At 34.8% G+C, this 22,351-nt stretch overlaps 1 protein-coding gene across 1 annotated transcript in view; it reads left to right on the top strand.

Moving 5' to 3' along the window:
- The first annotated feature begins 785 nt into the window (after positions 1-785).
- The window catches only part of LOC106662798 (formin-binding protein 1-like), a 146,550-nt gene continuing 124,984 nt past the window's right edge, over positions 786-22,351 (top strand). Inside the window, exon 1 of the mRNA XM_024228821.1 lies at positions 786-972. Within this exon, the coding sequence (XP_024084589.1) occupies positions 949-972 (24 nt within the window). The 5' untranslated portion in view covers positions 786-948. The remainder of the gene's footprint in view (positions 973-22,351) is intronic.

The following is a 22,351-nucleotide window of genomic DNA, read 5'->3' as shown; positions in this document are numbered from 1 at the left end:
ATCTCGATTTCCTTTGGGTCAAATAAAACCGTCAATGAGCAAAACAAAATCCCAGATTTATCGCGTTCCCCACCCTACATAATACCACAAGAATCGCACCACACCTCATGTGTATTTGAAATACTTAATTCAAAATTTATATTTAAATCTATATTGTGGTTTTTACAAATCAACATGTTTTGTATTTCATCGAGACCCTGAAGACGACCTGAATAAAGGTCGAAACGCGTAAAAAAAAGAAAAGTGTTTTTCTAGAATACTTCATTCCTGACTTCACCACTTCAACAAATTATTTAACCATTACAATTAATTAAGGTTTTTAGTTGAGATGAAAAAAGGTCAATGGCACGAGCGGGATTCGAACCCCACGATCCTCGGCTAGATACGCCGCTGCTCTACCACCGAGCTATGGCGACCTCGATCCACTCGGACATCAACTTCCTGTCTCAACCACACCTTACGAGCTTTCCCTCCTTTTTTTTCCATCTCAACTAAAAACCTTAATTAATTGTAATGATTTAATTGGTCAAGCGGACCACGAAATTAGTGAATTTAATGAAATTATTTAACTTCTATAAATCATTAACCATAGGATTATTAGCGCATTATATTAAAAGTTAATGAAATGTGTACAAACATAAATGCGAAATAAAAGATTGTTAATTATTTGTATATAGTTGTTAATTTAATATTTGTTTGTAGATTTTTGTTGATAGAGGGTGTGCGATTTGAAAAAGAGCGGGAGGACTTTGAACAGCGCCACCGTCTGCGTCTCCGGCCGTTGGTTCGGCTTTCAGCCAGTCTCGTTGCAACCATGGTGTAGTGTGGTGGTCGTTGTGCGATTGCTGAGCATTTTTAATCCTCTCTTTGCCCAAAAATTGGCTAAATTGTGCTTGTTGATGTGACCTGTGAAGTGAGCCGACTCGTATTTTTGGATTTAGCGGAACAATGAGCTGGGGAACCGAACTTTGGGTGAGCGATTTATACGTTTTACCTCTTGTGTTTTTCCCTTCTTTCTCTTTTTGTTTTCTTTCCTCTACCTTCGTTTTAATTCTGCACTTGAAAACAAGTTTTTCCGTTCGAAGACGGCCGGGGTCGAGAGAATCCCGATAATCTTGGATATTATTTGAGTTCCACTCCGTTAAGACGTCCACTTGCATTTTCCAACACAAACACACATAATTCTTGTTAATATAAACGATTGTTTAGACAATAATAGAAGTCTTTCAAAGATAAACCTACGCTTTTCTTTCAGCTTTAAACAGGTTCCTTCAGATTTGACAGGTTCCACCGAATCGTTTTCCTCGACGGTTTATATTACCTTTCCATATCTATTGGAACTTCTCGTTGCTTTAACAGTTACATACATACAAAACTAGTTACCTTAGCGACAACAAAGCTAGACGAGACACATTGTGCAAGTTGCGACACCCTGTATTAAAACTTAGGAAGAGAAGTTTGGCACAGCTGGGTCAATCTAATGAATATTTGTAGGCACTACTGTAGGATTAGGGCCAAAACTTGCCAAAGATCCCCTCATGCATATTTGTTGTGCTACAAACTATGGTAATACCACAAAAACTCTCAAACATTAACAAGTGTAAAATCATCACATTTAATTGCTACTATCCTTGATATACAAACGTGAGTATTGTTGTGTAAGCACACCTGGATCAAAACCTACCCAATTTTGGTCTACCAAATGACCAACTCAAAAGTAAAACTCCAAATAGTTGCAGTAAAGCTAAATTATGACGAGGAACGTTCTACGACACCCTGTCGTGATAGTTGAAAGTTGGCACAAGCGAGTGAATCAAAAAATCCAATACGTACCAAAAGATAGTTCTTTTGTAGGCACAATGTAGGATTAGGACGAGAAAAACATTCCTCATCTACACTAATAAATGGAAAATCCTCAAACCCATTTGGCACTCATTAATATTAGGTGTGCATACATGAGTATTGTTTTGTAAGTACAACTCGACCAAAATCTACCCAATTTTGGTTTGTCAAGTGACCAACTCAAAAGTAAAACCCCGAATAGTTGCAGCAATGCTAGTATTTTACGAAGGACAGGAGCTCACCGGACGCAATTGTGTAGGATTAGGACCTGTATTTACTGTAGATCAACGTTCCTCTCCTGCACTAGCAATTGTATGATCCTTGCATTTATTTAGTTCGCAAAAATCGTAGACATAAATACAGAGGTATTAGTGTGTTTTGTAGACACCCAATTTTAGGATACTAAATCAACAACGGCTAAAGCAGCAACAATACTAGATTGTACGACATGCTGTACTAGTCAGCATAGTTGTTTTCTTTTGTAGTTAAAACATAATGACTCCAAAACTAACCAAAGTTGCATTCCACTTAGTTTGTTTTATAGTTACAACTATGATAATATGACAAAAACTCACCAACACTAACAGATATAAAATCTTGACATTCAATTGGTTCTCAGTAATCGTAGGTACACATACTTGGGTATTGACTTTGTAGGCATAACTGGCTTACTCAATTCTGGCTTATTGACTAAATTATAAAACATTAAATAACAGCAAGAAGAAGGAACATTGTACGACACGTTGTACTGAGAGAATTCAAAATTTAAAGGCAACAGTTTAGAGTTACTAGATAATACGACAAAAACTCAAATAAAACATCGTTTATGAAATAACATCAAATTGTATTTAATAAAAATAGACATATATTTTGGAGGCAAAATTTCAGGAGTAGGACCAAAACCCACCAATTATTCAGGAGGCCCAACAGTCATAACGTGTCAAAACTCATAAATTTTTTTCTGATAATATCAGGATGAATAAAGTCAAATTGATTGACTATTGGGTACAATGGATTTATATAATTTTTAATCAAACCCTGTAAAATTTGGGATGATTTGTTTTATTTTGTGAAACCCTCGTGTCAATTATGATGATTCGTCACCCTTTATAAAACAGCGAAGGGTTTGGTTTTTGATATAGAACTAAGGGATTAAAACAAAATCTTCCGTAAAATTGGAAGACCGATCTACCATCGTTTTGAGCGCACAACCGAATTTGAAAACCAAAAAAAGTATTAATTATTAAAATGACACTATCAAACCACGTATACGTAAAAATAGCGTACGTATTATATTAACGCGTTTAGATCATGAATTTCATCCAAATTTAATAAACATACGAGGGATTTTTTATTTGGAAATTAATAGTCAACTCCTTCAAACGAGGTTCTTAAAAACAGCATGTATGCTATTCTGTAATGCTCAATTCATTTTTTCTACATACGATCACCTGCCGTGTCTGGAGACATATGACAAAAGATTAAATAAATTAAAAAAAATAAACATAAAAAAAGTTTGTTTTCAGTGCATTTATTACTTAGACATATACATACACAAAATCTAATTAGGCATTGATATTAATGTTTATTAATTGTTATATGGTAGAGACGAAAACGCGTTCTTCATAAGTGATAATTTTATCAGTTATTTTCTTCACATAACGCTCCTTCATATTCTTTAAAATAAAAAAGGTCCCAATCAAAATGTTATCGCCAACGTAATTTCATTTCTCGTTTTTAAATGTATTTATCTATAATTAGAGACAAGATTTCTATTCCTTTAAAAGTCCGGTTTCTTATATTGCGTAATCGTGTTGACCTGAACTTTTGCATTAAAGTTTTGACTGGAAAAGTCAAAAATATAGTGTTTTGAAACTTTTAATGGCCTTGTCTATTTTATTAGACTTGCGTTTTTAGAGATTATCGATATTTTTGGTTTTTTTTTCTTAGCTGGAATAGGCAGACTACGATGATCGCTTGTTCCCTACGATCTAACTGCTGACAAGTTACATAACTGTATCGTTAACAAACTTGACTATTTTACTATTCTTGCTGTATTACTTTCACCCGAAGCAGGAACCTTTTCTAGTTCAGTTAGAAGGAACCTATAGTATTGGATAGGTATTTGGTTTATTTAATCATTTTTTTTTTTTTAAACTGGTCTCTCGTATTAAAATTTGCCAACAACTATTGGTAAAGAGCTAATTGGCAAAACCTGCCCTTCTAATTTCTATATGGGAAATAGTAGCCCTGTTTGAATTTAAGAGGCCAACCTAAAAATACAAAAGTGTTTTGTTTTTCCCCAGCAGATGTTCTTAGTCAAAAAGGTCAAGTGGTCCCCACTTCGCGAAAGCATTCCTCTGCGTGCTTGTGGCCGCTCCAGAAATTCTTAAGCCCGACACGTGTAATTGAAAAACAATCCGGGACAAACGCGAGATGGGTTCGCCATCGAACCGTTCTGGAATTCCTTTCTTCCTTTCGTCATTAACGTCCATCTGGCACGGTCACCGTTCGGAATTATATCTGTAAATAGAGAAAACAATGGCAATTACGCTCGTTCCTAGCACACGGTGGTAATTTTAGAAACGGAGGAATCCACCCTTTAAAAGTCAGGAGGGTGCGTAACCATGGAGAATAAATGCAAATACCTCTACTCGACCCTTCTGTTTCGTCAAAAAGCAACAATCCCTACAGTCGTTTTCCCGTATTTGTAACAATCCAGTTCTTTTTTTAATGAATGGAGTTTGACGAAGGTCATGGAGAATTAGTTGTACACAAGGGTTTTTTTCTTCTCTTAATTTCACTCACTCACTTGATCCGCCTTCACTCGCGGGGTTGTTGAACTATTCAAACGCGTATCGGCATTGCGCCATCTTCAGTGAGGAACTGTTTGTCACTTTGTCCGAGTAGGACTTATAGTCGATAGGTCCGTCGGTTTTCGCTAGGGGCTTTTGCGTAATGAGGGAAGACGAACCCAATGCCGGTTCAGCATGAGTTCACTAACTCAAAGACGAACGCCCAGCATCAACTCCTATATTTCTACCCTTGAAAATATGTAAATAATCCACTATGACTTCATCGTTTGGATCGTCCTTGGTTGTATTTTGGTCCCAATTTAACAAAAAAATTACACAACCTCACCATTGAAGTTGACACAACCTTCACAACCCAAACTGTAAGAATAGGCAAACTAAAATCATCCCCCAGACATCAAGAACAAATCACGCAATTACGCCGTGACGTTATTTTATTTTATTATTATTATTATTTTATAATTTATTTTATTTTAATAGATCTATAATAATAAACATAAAAACGGCTGTAATTCCTTTCAGGTAACCACGTTTTTTAGAAAAATGTAAGCCAAAAATCTGAAAAGTACTAAAAGCTAAATGCCACGAGTAGTAAACGACGTCCTTCTTTGGTAAAAATCTTCGTTCGATTACTTTTATACACATCAAACAGTCAGGATTTCAGGATGTTCGGTTTTTATACCCCTGCCATCTTTTAGATAATTTCCGTAGGTAGTGTTTTGGTCGTTTACGATCATTTTGATCTGTTAAAAGGGTCGTCAACTTCAGTGGTCAGGAAAAACGTCTGATAGAAGAATATAGGGAAGATGGATTAAAATTTTGGGAAAGATCCAATTTAGGGTCGACACACCGCGGACCTCGGAAGCACTACAGGATGATCGAACTGCTGACAAATACGATAAATATGCGCATGGATCAACAAAATTTTTGCCTCGTGACTAACGGAATGTCAGGTTTTTCCCCAACGATATTTGTCTTCTTGAAGTCCGCCTTTATAAAGCCGTTAATGCGGATGGGTGCCATTTACTTTTCCTCCATAGTCGCTGATGAACTGTATTCCTGTAGAAAATCAATTTTTAAGCGTTTGCATTGATAGTTTAAAAAAGTCAAGCGATTCGCTCACTTTAGACACTTAGAGGAAATTGAAAAAAAACATCTTGCTTGAAATTTAGCTTATTCGTATGTAGATTCTGCTTGACAAGTTTAACTTGACAGTTGTTTTATTGCTTAAATCACATTTAATTAGGCCAAAACGCAAATCACTATCAACCACGTGATTATTGTGTATTTCCTGCCCAACTGTAGGATCTAACATTTAATTGTACATTTAATGAAGCGGACGGGGGGTCATATAACATCGCCGATTATTATACATTCAGGTTATCCAAAGAACTTAAAGGGCAACGTCGTAGGTCCGACCCCAAAATCAATTACGCCATGTGTCATATACGAGGATCGCTGAAACCTTTCTGTCAGCGCAGTTTATTTAGTCTCAACTATTATTCTAATGAAAGGAATTGTTTAACAATGCAGGAAAGATCTTTACTGATAATAATAAAATATGGGAAGATAATAAGTAGCGTCTTGTACTTAGGATTACCTGTCGAGTAGTTCAGTATAATTTATTTTCTTTTAGACCTGTCGTTGTCTGTTTACGTCTTTAAACTTTCTAAAAGTGCAATTGATGAAACGGACTTCAAGGTTGGACATAATTAATGAGACAATAAGTTAAGTAATACGTAGCCAAACCTTGTCTTAGAGTTTATTGGTCACGAACGTATATGCTACTATTTTAGAAATAAAATAGATCAAAATTAAAATAAAATTTTTGAAAATGACATGGGGTTTTAACAAGGAACAAACCAAGGCCAGTTTATCTTAAATCAGTGTCTCCCACTAGTCATTAACCCAGAATGAAAGGATGTGTGAGAACCGACCGGAAAACTTCATATCGCTCTGAAGACATAAACGATAAGGTTCGTAATTATTACTATACCAATTTGTAATTAAACGGGGCATCTTATAGAACAAGATGGGAATTTAAATAATATGGAAAATATTTGGAAAATCATACCCGAGTTTCGAGAACGGCCAGTGAACATCCTATCATAAAGGAAATCATATACTTTTAAATTTTTTTTATAGCTAATGTAAAGCTGAATTTAATTATCACTTTTATACATTGTTTTATTGGTTTAATAAAGGCCAAACAGATTATGTAAAATGTTCGGAAAACTTCTTTACTGGTTCGGCTCTCATGGATGATGAGGATACAACGTGCCTAATGACAGATACAGCAAGGCCCTTCTAGCGGTGACGATAATCGTCTTACGGCTTACATTCCAAGTTGTTGTTTGTTCATAATCTTCCAACTTATTTTTTGTTTATTTTTTATTATTATTTTTTTTTTAACCGGGTGGTTTATACATTTGTAACCTAAAAACTCAATTTTTTGCTACTCTTTTTACCTATACATTTGTAATATTGCTTTTTTGATTCTCTATCTGCTGTTCTAGATAATGATTTATAGCTTGTCTTCCATATTGTTGTTTATTCATAATCTTCAAACGGGTATTTGTTTTTCTGTTATATATACGTTTCACGGTACTCATAGCTTTTGCCATTGATTTGGAATTTTCTACTTTTTATTTTTATTTTATTTTTTATTTACTTTAAAAGAATAACAAGAAAAATTTTGTCGTTTATTCAATGAGGGCTTAGGTGCAACTTCTTGTCTCTATATAGAGAGCGTGCAGGATTGCCACCCGATATGATAATCATGTTTGAGCACGGTTGCGAATATCTGGGTCCCCTATTCCGATTTTGGTTGGAAACACGTCCCTAGCTTATGTTGAGAATGAATATATTTATTAGAGTGAGAGGGCTTTGGCTGAATATTGTACCCATCGACCCTGAATTAGGTTAGTTATTGGGTTAGTTAGTAGTTAATACGTGTAAAGGGTGATGGGGGAATATCTGTATTACACCACCCTAACTAATTGAGTGAATGGTATGCAAATAGGAAAGAATGTATTAAGTGTAAATGGGTTTGGATTTAGGAAATTCATGCGTTGGGTGCTGAAATGACCTGTGCTGTTGACAGCACCTGGTGCCCAACTTAAATGAATGGACAGATAAGACCGAGGTCTGACCCCGTACTGCCAACACCAGAGGTGGGTGATTCTCGAGCCTTGCCGGCAATTTATTGTAAATTTGAAAAGCTGGAATTGCCGAAGGACTGCGAGAAGTGATCACTTCAAGTCGGTACATGTGGGTATATGTACATATATGTACAAACATGCAGATTTCAGTTGATAGAAATCCAAATCCAAACATTGAGGGCCTTGGTCTACAAAGCTGAATATAATGATTTTTTTACAACTTTTTTCAACCAGTATCGCGTGCTCCAAAGATATAAATTGGACGATAATGTCTATCGACCACTCCAGTTATATACTGGCTTATTCTGTAATAAATACAGTCTCAATTTGTTAATGTATGGCCAGACCAACGATGAAATTGACATAATATGTAATGACTAAAACCACCTGATTTGTCATCACCGACGTTTACATGTAAATAAAATTTATCTCCGATTGTATGAGTTTATTAGGATTATCTGATAATTTGTTTTGATTGATTAAATGTTGAGAGTTAAGAGTGAATGACGAATACAAAAACAAATAATATTGGAATGTGCGCATAACCTGTTCATTGGTTCATTTGGTAATTGATTATTTTGAAATGATTTAAGATTTTATATCACGGAAAATTTGAAATCAATCGTAGAATAATAAAGAGTTGTAAATCGCTTTCTAATGGTTCAATTTATAAATTAACCGTGGAGGCTGTTGAGAGAAAAACGTCTGTTGTATAATTAATTTAAAAAGTATATTGAATGTTTACTACAATTTACAAATTCAATTATTCTCATAAAACAACGTGATTTTCTCAGGTCAAAAGCCAAATTCAAATTTAAGCTAAAAGAAAAATACCTTATTAATATTTGTTCGATATTTATTGACATTTCCATGCTTACAAAGTTTATTGTGATTTGAATTCCTTGAAAATTTAGAAAGATAAGAAATTAAATCGTGGAGACTATTTAAAACAAATGAAAACATAATTTTTTATTATACTGCGTGAAGTTATATCTAGTACATAATTCGTGAGCACTTAAGTTAATAATCTTTAATAATCAGAACGAATTTTTATCATTTCTGTTTGTACTCTAGCGTTAAGGGATTTAATACTTCACTGCATTGTGCCAAAATAAAGTCAGGCGAAGAGCCAAAATCTTCAAGTTGAGGTTTAAAGGAAAGGAAATACTCTTTTTTTTCGATCTGGGTTGGTATTTTCGGGACAAAGTCAGTGCAAGCCTTTATTTTTTCAACTGTGATTAAAAATCTCTGGGAAATATAAATAGTCTAGGCTAGAAATTGGATCAGCCAGGTTTTCATTTTTGACGTTTGCACAAATAGGAAAGATCTAGTGCATGAAAAAATTGAGTTTTTTGACATTCAAACCAGATTCTTATATTTCATTTAGTAGGTTTAAAAATTTCATTCATCATTAAATAATTTTTGTAATTTGACGTATAAAAGAACATGTACATTTTTCGACATTTATTGTCTTGTAGAAATATGCAAGTAGTAACTGTTTTGATGGATAGAAGGGCACTCCGGTTAAGATTTCCATACTTCTTCGCCTTGTGCCAAACAGTCAGGCGAAAAGCCAAGTGTTGCAATTTAAGGTCTTAAAGAACATAAATCATGCCCATTGTGGATTCTTCAAAAACAGTTTTTGAATAAAAAATGTTAAGACTTGAAAAGGGTGTTCGTTCTATAGGAATTAAAGAGTAGGAAAAAATAACATGATTGGAAAAAATGCTGCTGTATACATTGTATAAATTGGAGATATCAGTAGTGACCGAGAACGTTAAAAATGTATATTTTTAAGAACGAATTTTATTCAATTTGCATTTGTAATGTAGTTTATAAAATCTTTTCTTCCTTTATCGAACGAAGTGCTTTTATCAAATAAGGGAAACATTTGAATTAAGCTGTTTATAATCGCAGGATAATACATTCTAGATATTTAGTTTTATGTTGATGTCAAATCTTTAATATTTTCAATCAAAATAATAAGCACGTCATCTTGTCATTTATATTACGTGAAATAGTATTTTATTTTGAGCTGTCACGCTTACGTAGCACTCATGCACATTTCGGCTTTAGGAAATTTTCAATGAATATAGTGTTCACGGTAACTTAATAAATTTAAATTTCAGATTTGTATTCTTGAGAAGTTTAATCTTTCGATGGTTAACAATTTATATGAAGTAAATTTTCGGATTGCTCATTGCAAGGTTGTATAGCTAGTGATTGTACTGTTCATAAAAGTTCATAAACTTTGGAATGGATTCGCTTTGAATCCATCGTTTTGTCATGATAGTTTTGCAGTTGAATAATCCCGTTTCAATTCTGCCAGACAATTTAGTCTGCCTATTCTCTCTGTTTTGACCTGTCAGGCTCATTCTGTGGTTGGCCTATGTGTTATTTTGTATGTCTTGTGTTTTTTATAAGTCCACACAAACACCACAGACTGTGTGGAAACGCAAATACCAATGAAGATGGCGAAATGCCGAGACGCGTTTGACAGACCAAAACCGCAAGGATAGACGGATTAAAATGATGGAAAACGTACAAGCAACATTTGAATTTGATGGTAGTTCCAGTTCACAGAGATGTGCCTGGAAAACAAAATCATTTCGCTGATCGGCGCAAGTAGTTGCTTAATTCAACCATTCCAAACCGTGTCTGTAAGGTTACAAGTTTACGTCTTTTAATTTTAGCATATTGGTATTTACAGTCTGCGGGTTTCTTGGGCGTTCCAACGGAATGTAAATTTTAGATCAATGACGTTCGTCTAAAAAGGAATTTCTCGCCTTTAGGCGACTTCAGGTGTTTTCACTTCCGTCAAATTAATTGATAGCATTGTCCAGGAATTTGACGTGGGTATTGCCAAGTGCGTGTTGCAGTTCGTCCTTGAATTCAGACGAATCCTCTGGCTGTAAAAATAAATCGAGAAAGCGACACGCGAAGAGCAGGCATGAAAGCCAGGATAAGGAAACAATCCAGATCAAAAGAAGAGAAAAACCGATCGAAAGGGGGCCGGTTTCTAGGGAAGTGTGAGAGGTCTTGCATGATCCGCACCAGACTGGCGTGACCGAGTTACATGATTCCATGCCCGCGCATAATATGCATAAAAACTCGTGCAATTACAAACCCTGCCGTTATGGATTTTTGATTTTTCCATCTTGGTCCAGGCGTGGACCACGTACGTGACCATTGGAGTTGGACGGAGACAGGTTCAAGGTCCTTGGCAAAAAAGCCGGACGGCTATGATAAACGTAGAACGGTTTGGGGCTCGCAGGTAATCGCCCCGTACTGGGAACATAGACGGGAGTTTGTTGACCGTGAGAGTGAGAAAGAGATACAGCTCTTCTTCCTTGCACTTTCCCTTGACGCCATAGAGAATTACGTGTTTGTCGCCCATCAGGAAAGTGATTTTTGGAAGAAAAAAGGTCAAAATTGCTCAGCGGATTACCTAACTTATGTAACAATATTCATGTAAAATCAAAATCCTTAGTTCTTGCCAGTATAGTAATTGCTGGCCTTTGTATTTCACTGCATTGGAAAGTGAGCGGGACATGAATAATTTTGGTGTGGAAAATATTCTGCAATTCTTGACTCTATAATCAGTGTAGCTGTCAATTTTTAATTAGTTTAATAATAATTTATGGAAATATGGTTAATATTGAATAAGCCCTTTTGAATATATAATTTATTATGCATAACTTTGCACTTAGAAAATTGTTCCTATTGTTATATTTGGGGGGGGGGTTCAGGTCATACAGACAATATCACTGGCCAGCATTGCACTTTTTAATGCTCTTTCCAATGCTGTTGTTGGATTACCCCAAAAAGTAATAGTTCAAGAGAAACGAGTATATTTAGGACGAATACTGTAAATGTTTGCAAAAATAATTAAATATCTGCGAAAGGGTTGAGAATCAGACCACGGCTCATACGAACTTTTTTGTCACTCAGGAGGTGTGAACTTACTGGAAAAGTTAGACGCGTGCAGCCTGACGCCCTGTATATTGACTTTCTGGCGTTTGTAAATAATAGGCAGAGCACGTGTAGTATAAAATATTTGAGCACATACTGAGTCGGTGTAATTTAAATAGCATTTCATTAAGTCTGTCATTTAAATATTTTAAAGTTAAAATTATTTTGAAAATTAAATATTTTCTAAAACAACACTAGGTAAATTGCCTATTTCCTATCCCTCAGTTTGAAAAATGGCAGAAGAAACGTACAGATATACTAAAATTTAGGACTAGAATAAAAAAAGTCATTCCTTTCATACTGAGAGCTTTTACGTCGGCTGTGGTGGATAAATAAGGATAGATTTTTATCTGAAATACTAATGGTATGTCATTCTTAGCATATGACCATAAATACTGAATTCCTGTTAACAATTGCTGCTTGTATAAAATAACTAATATTTACGTATGACAGAACATTTTACTACAGCGTTGAAGATGATTATCTTATGGACTAAATTAAATTAAAATCGACTGGAAATAAGCCGTTATTGCATTTGAAACTAGGCTGCTTAAAAATAAGCCACATGATCTGTATGATTACAAAATGTACAACGATACCGGAACAAAACACATAACCGATATATGGATTCAAATTGATCTTGACTAAGCAACTGCATAAGTACAATGACATCATTGGAATATTGTTTTTGCTGATAGGAATGATTGCCTTTACAATCGACCGTGTACAAATATTTTTATCTGTTAGCTTAAATTGTCAATTGTTTTCATTTGACTTAAAAATTTAATATTGTGTTTTTCTGAACAGAAGGTACTTTTCAGTTGGCAGGATTGATCCAGTTTTGTTTGGTTGTCTTTGATAACGTAATTTCAGATAAATAGTTGTAGTCATTGGCACTTTCCGAAATTATAATCTTGAAGCCGGTAGCGTTTGTCAATACAAGATTATTTTTATTGGAATGTAATTCACTCGAGTAGGCTTTTTGGCCCCCTTGAACTTTCTAAAAGATTGAGGATTCTCCCTTGAATCTTAGGATTACTTTGAGAGGTCAAAGTTGACTTTGATTTTTCTTTAGACTTTTGCGGTCTCTGCCAAGGACGTAACTCGATTTACGAATGCGAGGTGACAACCGTCGGCTTAAATCTATCTGGTTGTAAAAAAAATTGAAAATCCCCTGGCATTAATTCAGAATGATTTGCTTACCACGCATTTGTCGAAACATCATTTGTTAAATTTAGAACATCTCCCTATTTAATTTCCCTATATGAAAATGCGTGTTGTCCCGATTTCCTGATGGTTTTTCAATTTTAATTTAAATATTTTAGTTTTATAAATTGAGGAAAGACAGACCGACCCATCAGAACTGGTCCCTGTAGACGTACATATAAGGAGGACCGGCACTGGAGGCCAAACCTGTTCCGACTTGGCCGCCTACCATTCCACAAGTCAAATATCAAATACCAAACCGAGTAGTTCACTAAGCCGTTAAAAGATAGCCTCTGCAAGAGTTCCAGTCATCAAGGACAGAGACAATTGTGTTCTTTGATGCTGTGGTATACATCACATATGGATAATCGAGCTAGTTTTAGGCTTTCTACTTCAGAAATAAAGTTTGGTTGGAAGCCAGGTCGTCGGATAAAAATCGTTTCGCTGATTTAACATATCTAATTTATCCTAGCCATTTAAAGGATTTCATTTTTATAGGCATTTTGACATCAATTCTTGAGACACAATCCTCCCGAGCAAAGAATTATCCATAGCATCTTTATCCCCAACACACTTATTTATGCCATAGGTCAGACCTTATTAGGCCTAATTGTTTATCCACCATGAGGATGACTATTAAGGCAAAAGAAAATCGCACAAACTCCAAGTTGATAGTAGTAGATCCAAAGATGGTCAAACCGCTGTCAATGAATACTTAAATCGGTTATTAGGATAATACAATTTACGGTTAGCACATAGACATAAATAAAAAAGTTGTAGTGAAAAGTTTTATCATTGATGCAAGATGTAGATTAACTTTAGTTTTGAAATGATACGCTTCCTTGTCAATTAAACTTAACTTTATACAGATCAACAACGATCGCTTTTTGATCAGTAAATTCTTGTTGGTTTTGTTGTTACAAACCAGCGCGACCAGACTGCCCCAAAAGGTGATCAGTGGCTTCAGACCAACCAACACCGACAACTTTAGCTTTTTTACAGTTAAAAACGTGTTGAAATCTTCCCCTTAGTTTTTAGGAAAATAGCCTTTCGACTATTTGCGGTTGACCAACAGTTGATACATTTCACAAAATGTTTTGTAGTTGAAATACAAAATCTTTTTGTTCGGAATTTAACATACATATTGTCATATTGGTTTAACCATTTCGCCATTTTCAGTTGTTAGTTAATGAAATATTTTCGTCAATTTGCAAACTGAGTGTGGTTTTTCAAATCCCCTTTAAAATTGATTTTATTTTAAGGATAAAAACACGAGGAAACGCACAGATAAAAAAAAACTTCAAGCTATTTAATTGGAGTTAAAACTGTAATTTTGCTGATGGAAGATATACTTGTATTAAGATATTAATGAGTCTTCTAATGTCATAGAAAAAACAATGACGTTGACATAAAATACAAACCAGGTTAGAACATTGCATCAGCAATAAAAGAGTCTTAACTTTGAGTAGTAAGTAGTGGTCAACATTTGTTAAAATTTCATTCTATTGGGTTGTTTCACATAAAATGTCCGTTTCCAAGGTAAAGATTTTTTTAAAGAAAAATTATTGTATAAAAACAGAATCATTTTATTTGAAATATTTGTGTTCATTTTATACCCATTTTTCCCAACGCGTGAGCAGCTTTTTAATGCCGGAACTGAATATTTATGAGCTTTGAAATTAAACAAAATCTGAAAAAGTTTTTTTGAATTTGAACATCATTTAAAAAAATTTTACGTTGTCTAAATTCCTAAATAGGTGAAAAGAGAGACAAGCCTGGAGAATAAGTTGGATGCTGAAGAACTTCGTTGCCATGCTCTTTCAATTTGTTTACAGTATGTTTTGAAACATGAAGCCTGGCGTTGTGGTGTAAAGCACATTTTCGATTTACCAATGCAGGTTTTTTGAGTAATTTTTTATCCATTTCGTCAGTTTCCTTGCAGTACGATGTAGAGAGGTAATGGTCTCACCTCTAGACAAAAAGAGTAGAGATTAATTCCAGCCTTGGACCACCAATTTTCACCATCAATTTTTTAAGGTGTAAATTTGGTTTTGGCATGTGTCCTGGCCTTTTGTCAACGTTTCCTGACCTACGCTGATTGTCATATAAAATCCATTTTTCATAGCAAGTGATTATTCTTTCAAAAAAATGCTCGGCTTTTTGCCTGGCGAGTGACGAAAGCAAGGCGTTTGAACTGCTGTCGCTCAGTGAGCTCATGAGGGACCCATAGATCAAGCTTTTTGACTTTTCCTATGTTACTTGACATGGTAGCCGCACTTGTATTTAGTTGTACTGGGAGTCTCTGACTTTCGACCTGACGTTTAAGGACATCGTTGTCAATTAAAGTTGGAAGCCTTCCGCAGGGCTCCTTTGCAATTCGGTATTCCCTTCCAAAAACTTAAAACGGCGAATGGTCCGTTCATTTACACTCCCTTCCTCAAACACCTTACTGATGTTTCTTGCAGCCTCATTTCTCGAATGACCGAGTTTAAACCGTAAAGGAATATTACACGAAATTCGCGTATGTTCATATTTGGTCGTATACTAAAAATGTGTACTGGATTGAGGAGCTCATCATCATAAAAAAACTTTTTCATTTCAATCAAAACCTTACGTAAAGAGATTGATTCATTGAAAGAAGTAATTTGGATTATAAACAAAGGTGGAGGATTAATAACTGCTTAATTATAATATGTAAACATTTGGAAGGAAACAACACAAAACCGCTATATCTTCTCTGAATTTCTTAAACTATAAAATCGGACATTTCATGTGAAACAACCCAATAATTTTAAATCATTGCCAATGAAGTAAGATGTACTACAATTTTGACATGATAATCGCAAAGAATTGCACTTCTGTGCTGAAATAGTTTTTGATTCCCTGATGTTGAATTATAAAACTTTTCGCTTTTTCCCCGGAAGAAATCGACACTGTATTCACTGAACTTCCTTAATAGTTGCATTTAATTGGTAATTGGGTGTTGTAAATGCTCTCGCAAACGAAGACTTGGCTTGATTCAGTCTGCACCTAAGTATATAAAATTTAAGGTGTGTACATTCGTCTGTAGGATCAAATTTACCGTTTAGTTTTTTTTGCTTTATCCTATTTTCAGTACTATTGATTACTGTTCATTCCTAAATTGTTGGATTACCATAAATTTACATCTTCTGTTAAGGCAGCTCTCGAGATCTCTTTACTTAAACGGCCGGAGAGCCGAATTAGGATGTTCGTTAATTACTCCTAGTCTCTCATCGTATAGTGCAGTCTACAAATGAGTTTGGAACAAACAAAACTAGAGAGGATTCAATTCCAGACTTGCTGTATAAATATCGTACTAATGAAATTACAGTTACAGCTTTCGAATAGTATCAGTATACATTCACACCGTAACTGTATTATAATTTAAAAAATATTGACTCCTTATTATATATTATCAGTATTATCATAATCATTGTCACACAAAATGTTGAGTTGTAAATAATTTTATGATCCCTCAGGCTAGTTTATCCATTCTCAGCTACACGCAAATAAAATGGGTGGCGTATTGACAAGGAACTATTTTGTACACTCTATCAATATGGATTTGATATTCCATTGTATCCTATCAACTACAGTAAAAGCCTCTTGTTATCCCAATGCATATTTTTCCAAAAAAACAGTATATCTCTCATTTCCCTAGATGTTCCTCGATTTAACAAACCGTTAACACACATGTCCCCCCCCCGGCCGTTTTTCCCTTTGTAAACAGAATTTTTTCTTCTTCTCCCATCTAAATTACCACATGTTCAATGTACCACCCGGATACCCCCAGTCGGTGTCTTTGCCCTGTGAAGTTCACACTGGATGCCTGCGGGCTTTGAAAATGGACACCCCGGATATTGATTTTGATAAATACTCATGCAAAGTAAGTGCCAGTATCACCCGGGTATTTAATTTTCTAACCTTGGTATTACAGTAGTATCCTCCTTATTTCCTTTTTCCGATTTGTATTATTTCCGATGCACATTATATGTTAAAGTTTGTTTAAAGCTACAAATCAATATTGCCTTATTATAACATTAAACCACAAGGAATAAAAAAACTTTAGAATCTTCTCATATTTTTCTAGTAACGCAGTTTTTTAAAGAATCCTATCCTTATTTACTTGCCTAATTGCGAAAAACAATCTGGAATATGCTTATAAATTAATTGAACCAGGTGCAATTTATATTTGGCTTAGTTGCGTAATATATCTAATAACATTGATATTGTTTCTCTGCCATTTATACGTTAAACAGTATTTATTTAAAAACAAAAAAATCAAAAGTGTAAGATAATTTTGAAAAGCGTATTGTACTCAATACTTTATGTATTGATATATGTTTTCTTATATTCTCGAAATCTTTGCAATTAGTTCGAATGACAGTATTGATATTTATTGTTCTATCTGACAATACTTTTATGTAACAAAATAAACATACCGTTTGACAGGCTTATGAAGAAAATGGCAAACTTGCTTGAATCCAGTTTTTCTTCTTCGCTAATTTTCTAAACAGTGCTTAAATTATCTCTCTGCTATAACAGAGAATTATTAATTCCTTAAAATTTCACTTGTATTATCAAGTCCTATCCGTAGTTAGCCCTCGTAGAAGAAGGGTCATCTAGGCTATGTGAGGTTGAGTCTCGGAACTTACTTTTGAGCTAAAGCCTGCTTGCGTGTACATCATGTAGAAAGGTTACTCAATGTGTCCCACCTAATTGAAGGGTGCAATACTTTGGCTCCGTATGTGAGGACGAAGGAAGCTTCCGATTCTTGGAGGGTATTATAGTATATAATAATCATAGTTTTGTGTCCTTACCTGGTGCAGAGAGAGTGAATGTATTGATTAGCGAGAATCTAGTGTGAGAGGACTTAATCGTTATGTTGAGTATCTCATTGACCCCAAATATGTTGGTTGTTAGGATGGTTGGTTATATAAAGTGTAAAGCATTCATAAGAGACTCTACTACTCTGAGTGAATGCTGTGCTAATAGGAAAGAATGTATTTAAGAGTGAGCGAGAGTGTGAATGACTTTGGATTGCATGCTGAAATGGCCTAATTGTCAGCACCCGGAGCCCAACCTCGGTGGTTGGACGGACGGAGGCCTGACCCCGGACAGCTTGGATCGCCTGTGGGCTGAGAGAAGCGATAGGTTCAACTCTGTATGTGTATTATGCATGTGCGTGAGCAGATTTGAGCTTAAAATCAGTAATCAGTATTATCAGCGTTTTACAGATGTTGATTTCCTTCAAGTTGATAATTATTGATCTGTCTATTTATGAATATACTATTTAAAAAGTAATTTTATTAAGTAACAAAACATACTTATATGGAGTATTTCCTTAAACAGTCAATCTTGTAGAAAATGAATTATTTTTTCGAGGAAAGTAAATATCATGCATACTTATCAGACAATAAATTATTATTTCTAACATAGTTAAGTCAAGAATGATAAAAATAAGAAAGAATAATAAACTGGTATTTTAAAATTTGAGTAAACTTTCCGAGAAAAAGTCGGAATGTAAAATTAGCCAACGGCGACTGGGTGTTTGCGTAAGCAAGCTTTATTTAGTGCGGCTTAGTTAAACAATTGGAATCATGCTGTGTGGATAAACAAAATTAAAAAAAAAATCCTTCCTTCCCGTGGAAAAATAAACAATGCAGTCGGGTATTGACATAAGCATAACTAATTAAATTTCATTTATTCAGAGAAAGCCGACTCGAGTTGTGGAATATCTGATGTAGAAGATCGGCGAAAGCAAAAGGAAGTTCAAAGAGTGTAAAATCTTGATATCTGCGAAATCAGCAATCCTCTCTATTCAAAGTCGGCCGTGATGAAGGAATTGAAGTGTTACGTAAAAGTTTAGTTTGCATAACCCTCTCCGCTCACCGTGGACTGCATTAATTATTTATTCGCAAAAAACTCCTCATTGTTGACCAGTGAAAGTGATAATTAAAACAATACCTATTACAACATTTTGAGCCGCGGGTTTTGTCAACTGCGACCAGGAACGATGTGTAGTCTGTTAAAAAAAGTTTATTTTCCGATGAAGTTGTGAAATCGTTTTCGTTTGTTTTATACCTGAATACAAACGAGAAACAAATCGTGTATAAAATATTTTCTGAGTTAAAAAAAAAAAAAAAAAAAAAAGCCTGTTGCTTTCTTCGTTTTATTGCTTTGGACTTGAAAAAGCCGAACAAACTTGGTATATCATGTTAATTTTCTTGAGAAGTATTATTTATCGGTGGGTGTGAGGTTTGATAATTTGTACGCAGTTTGATCATCCATGATCATTCTGCCTTTTCTCCCTGTCGGACTTTTTTCGAATTTTCATTTAATTATGCTAATATTTCAGATCAAAAAATAACAAAATAAAACTAAATATATATCATGATAAACCTCAAAATAACGCATAGAAAGAGTTATTGTATAACCTCCTCAGCTCACTCTGGACAGTATTAATTATTTATTTGCAAAAACTTCCTATTCCTCAGTTATACGGTAGTTAATTCTATTAGTTATTGAAGAAGCAGGAATCAGTGATATAATTAAACCTAAATCGCAGAATATCTCGACCTCAACTTGGATTTTACTTTTATCCAAATTGAATCCAAATCCAACACAAAGTGATTTTACTTTTACTAGGCTGTTATAAGTAGCTTGTGTTCAAATGACGGATTTGTCTTGGCTATTTACCCATCTTTCATCCAGAGTTTGAATTAGGTGACCTTATTATTTTGGTTTCAGAGTAAAATAATCTTACCGTCATAATTTCCCTATACTCTTGTTCGAAATTGTTAGAGTTACCGTCGCGAGCTTTTAAGCTTTTCTGCGAGCAATTGAGCATGGTCCTCAAGAGACGCAAATCAATGTGGAACAAACTGAACGTACATAACACCTGGACAGTTCTATCAAAAGCGTTGTCAACTTCACGTTCAGAACCTTTGAACCTAAAAGCACATTAGACAAATCCGAACAAGTTTTGAAGTTAGTATGTATTAAATTGAACTGAACATTAAATACCAGAAGACGTACATTACTTTCTAAGTGTACAGGCAAGGTTTAGTGTTGTCTGTCATAAACAACACTCTTAACTATCATGGCCCTTCTCGCACGCCTCTTGAATCAGATAAGATAACCCAATTTCCTCGTGGTCCCAGTTGTGTTACACGTTGGTAGTTTGATTCAAATCCTTTATGGGTGTATTATCTACATAAATATCGGAATGGCTTTTTGTTGACATTCTCTTGGTTTTTGATTTGTGACTAATTTTCTATTTTAGCATGTGATGATGGGGTGATTAACGTCAATTATGTCTTTGACTTATCGTTAACATTTATTTATGGTTTTGGATGTTTTTTTATAGACTGGTTTTGCCGTGTTTTTGGTTTCGATTTTTATTTAAGTTTAGTCAATAATCCGGTCGTGGCACTTCGTTTTGTATTGGTGTTGTTATCATCTTTCACAATCCTTTCTAGCTTGTTTTATTTGGAACTTGCCCATTCCTTTCTTTTACCGGTGGTTGGTGGTCTAAAAGCTTCCAATCGTAAAGTCAGTTGAATTTATCTTTTTTGTTTTAAATCAACAGCCTTTGCGTCCCGTCATTCCCAGTCAATTGGGCAACGCCTCGACGGTCTCGTCTGCACCGCTTGTCTTCTTTAGTTACAAAGCCCTGACCCTTCTTCCATATTTATTCCCTGGGTGTCGGACCGATTCGCGGTTTTCATCTCTTGGGATTGAGAACGTTCTTCCCCGAGGGATCAGATCTGGGGTTGAAGCCGTTTCAAAGGGAGAACAGGTAGTCATCGCCCTGTTTGAGGTAGGTTAGTGGACTTTATATCAAGGTCAGGCTACGCCTCGTCCTGAAAACATTAACCTGAAATAGAATTCAATACCCACGATCTTGCAATGGGTACCTGACTGTTCTATCGCGGATATCATATAAACTATAATAAAGACATATATTGCAAAGCTACTTTCTATAGTCGGCTTTTCTAATTTTAGACGACAAACTATACATCTCAGCTTCAAGTTGGGACTTAAAATCACGTGTTGATGCGAAATAAACATCCCACGCCTAGTGGTATTTATGAAAGTTTCAGCACTCCTTTAATCTTCTTTTTTGTAACTCCTAAGGACTAACAACGAATCTGAAGGATAATTATATTAATCAAGCCATGAACCAAACCTGTCAGCAAAACCAATGTTTTAACTCTTTTATGTGTCCAATATTTAACTGTCGCTTTTTCTTCAAAACACTACAAATATTTATATTTTTATTTATCTCTGATCCTTAGTTAGACGCTGGTATATTTTGTTTTTTATTGAAAATTCGATAACCATATTTTTTATCTCCCTGCTTATCAATAATTTATGAAAGCAAATAGAAAAACCAATAGAAATGACAATTTATATTAAATAGCAGACATAAACTTATTGTTTATTATAAGAAATAGTTTCAATCTTATATAACAATAATATTTCAATAGAATTTTCTGGAGCTATCATAATCAGGATTGGCATGTTTCTCTTGTGTGCATTTTATGCCAGCGTAGTGTTTTCTGATCCTTAAAAATTGAATTTTTATCCAAATTAAAGCATTATATGAAAGAGGGAGACGCCACAATTTGACATCGTGAAATTTCTTTTTAGGTTCTGCAGGGTACCTGTAGTTTGTTCGTTATCGATTGTTTTGGTGTGTCAGACGCGTTTCGATTTCTCCGTATCTTCCAAACGCAGTAGTTGGATTAAATTCGAGGCACAAACACTTCTGACAGAAGAAAACATCCAGGCAGACAACTAACACGATCGGAAAACAATAAGCGACAAAAAGCTTTTATGTTTGCGTTTTTATAGACAGGTTTTATATCAGTAACCATTGGCATGCCGCCGGTTGACTTATATCACTGACATGTAACAGTGAGATTTTGCTGATCAACACGGTGATTCGAAAATCATAGATTATCTTCTACTCGAAGTTTATTAATTTTCTCTCTGACAAAATAATATTTTTTCTGGTTAGTTAGTTTCTTTTAATTGATATACAAAAGTGATTATTCTCCACGTTGTTCAAAGATGATAAACAAGGCCGCCTGTTTTCTCTATTACGTTGCAGATAGCCAATTATTTGTTTTAACACACAATAATCAATATTTAGGTCAATAGCCTATACAAAGATTCAACTCTCGAATCAGATATTGAATAATTTTACTTAAAGAAGGCAGTCTTCTATAATTGAAAAAAGTCTTGTGAAGGTCGTATGGAGTAAAATTTAAAATACTTTTAAAGACAAATTAAAAGCTTCCCTTTTTTGCTCTTATCGAACAGTTTTGT

Source organism: Cimex lectularius, unplaced genomic scaffold, assembly GCF_000648675.2.
Source record: "Cimex lectularius strain Harlan isolate CLEC.00 unplaced genomic scaffold, Clec_2.1 scaffold256, whole genome shotgun sequence".
In the NCBI taxonomy this organism is placed as follows: Eukaryota; Metazoa; Arthropoda; class Insecta; order Hemiptera; family Cimicidae; genus Cimex; species Cimex lectularius.
Note: the sequence above shows the minus strand (reverse complement) of the source record. Positions and strands in the feature narration are given on the sequence as shown.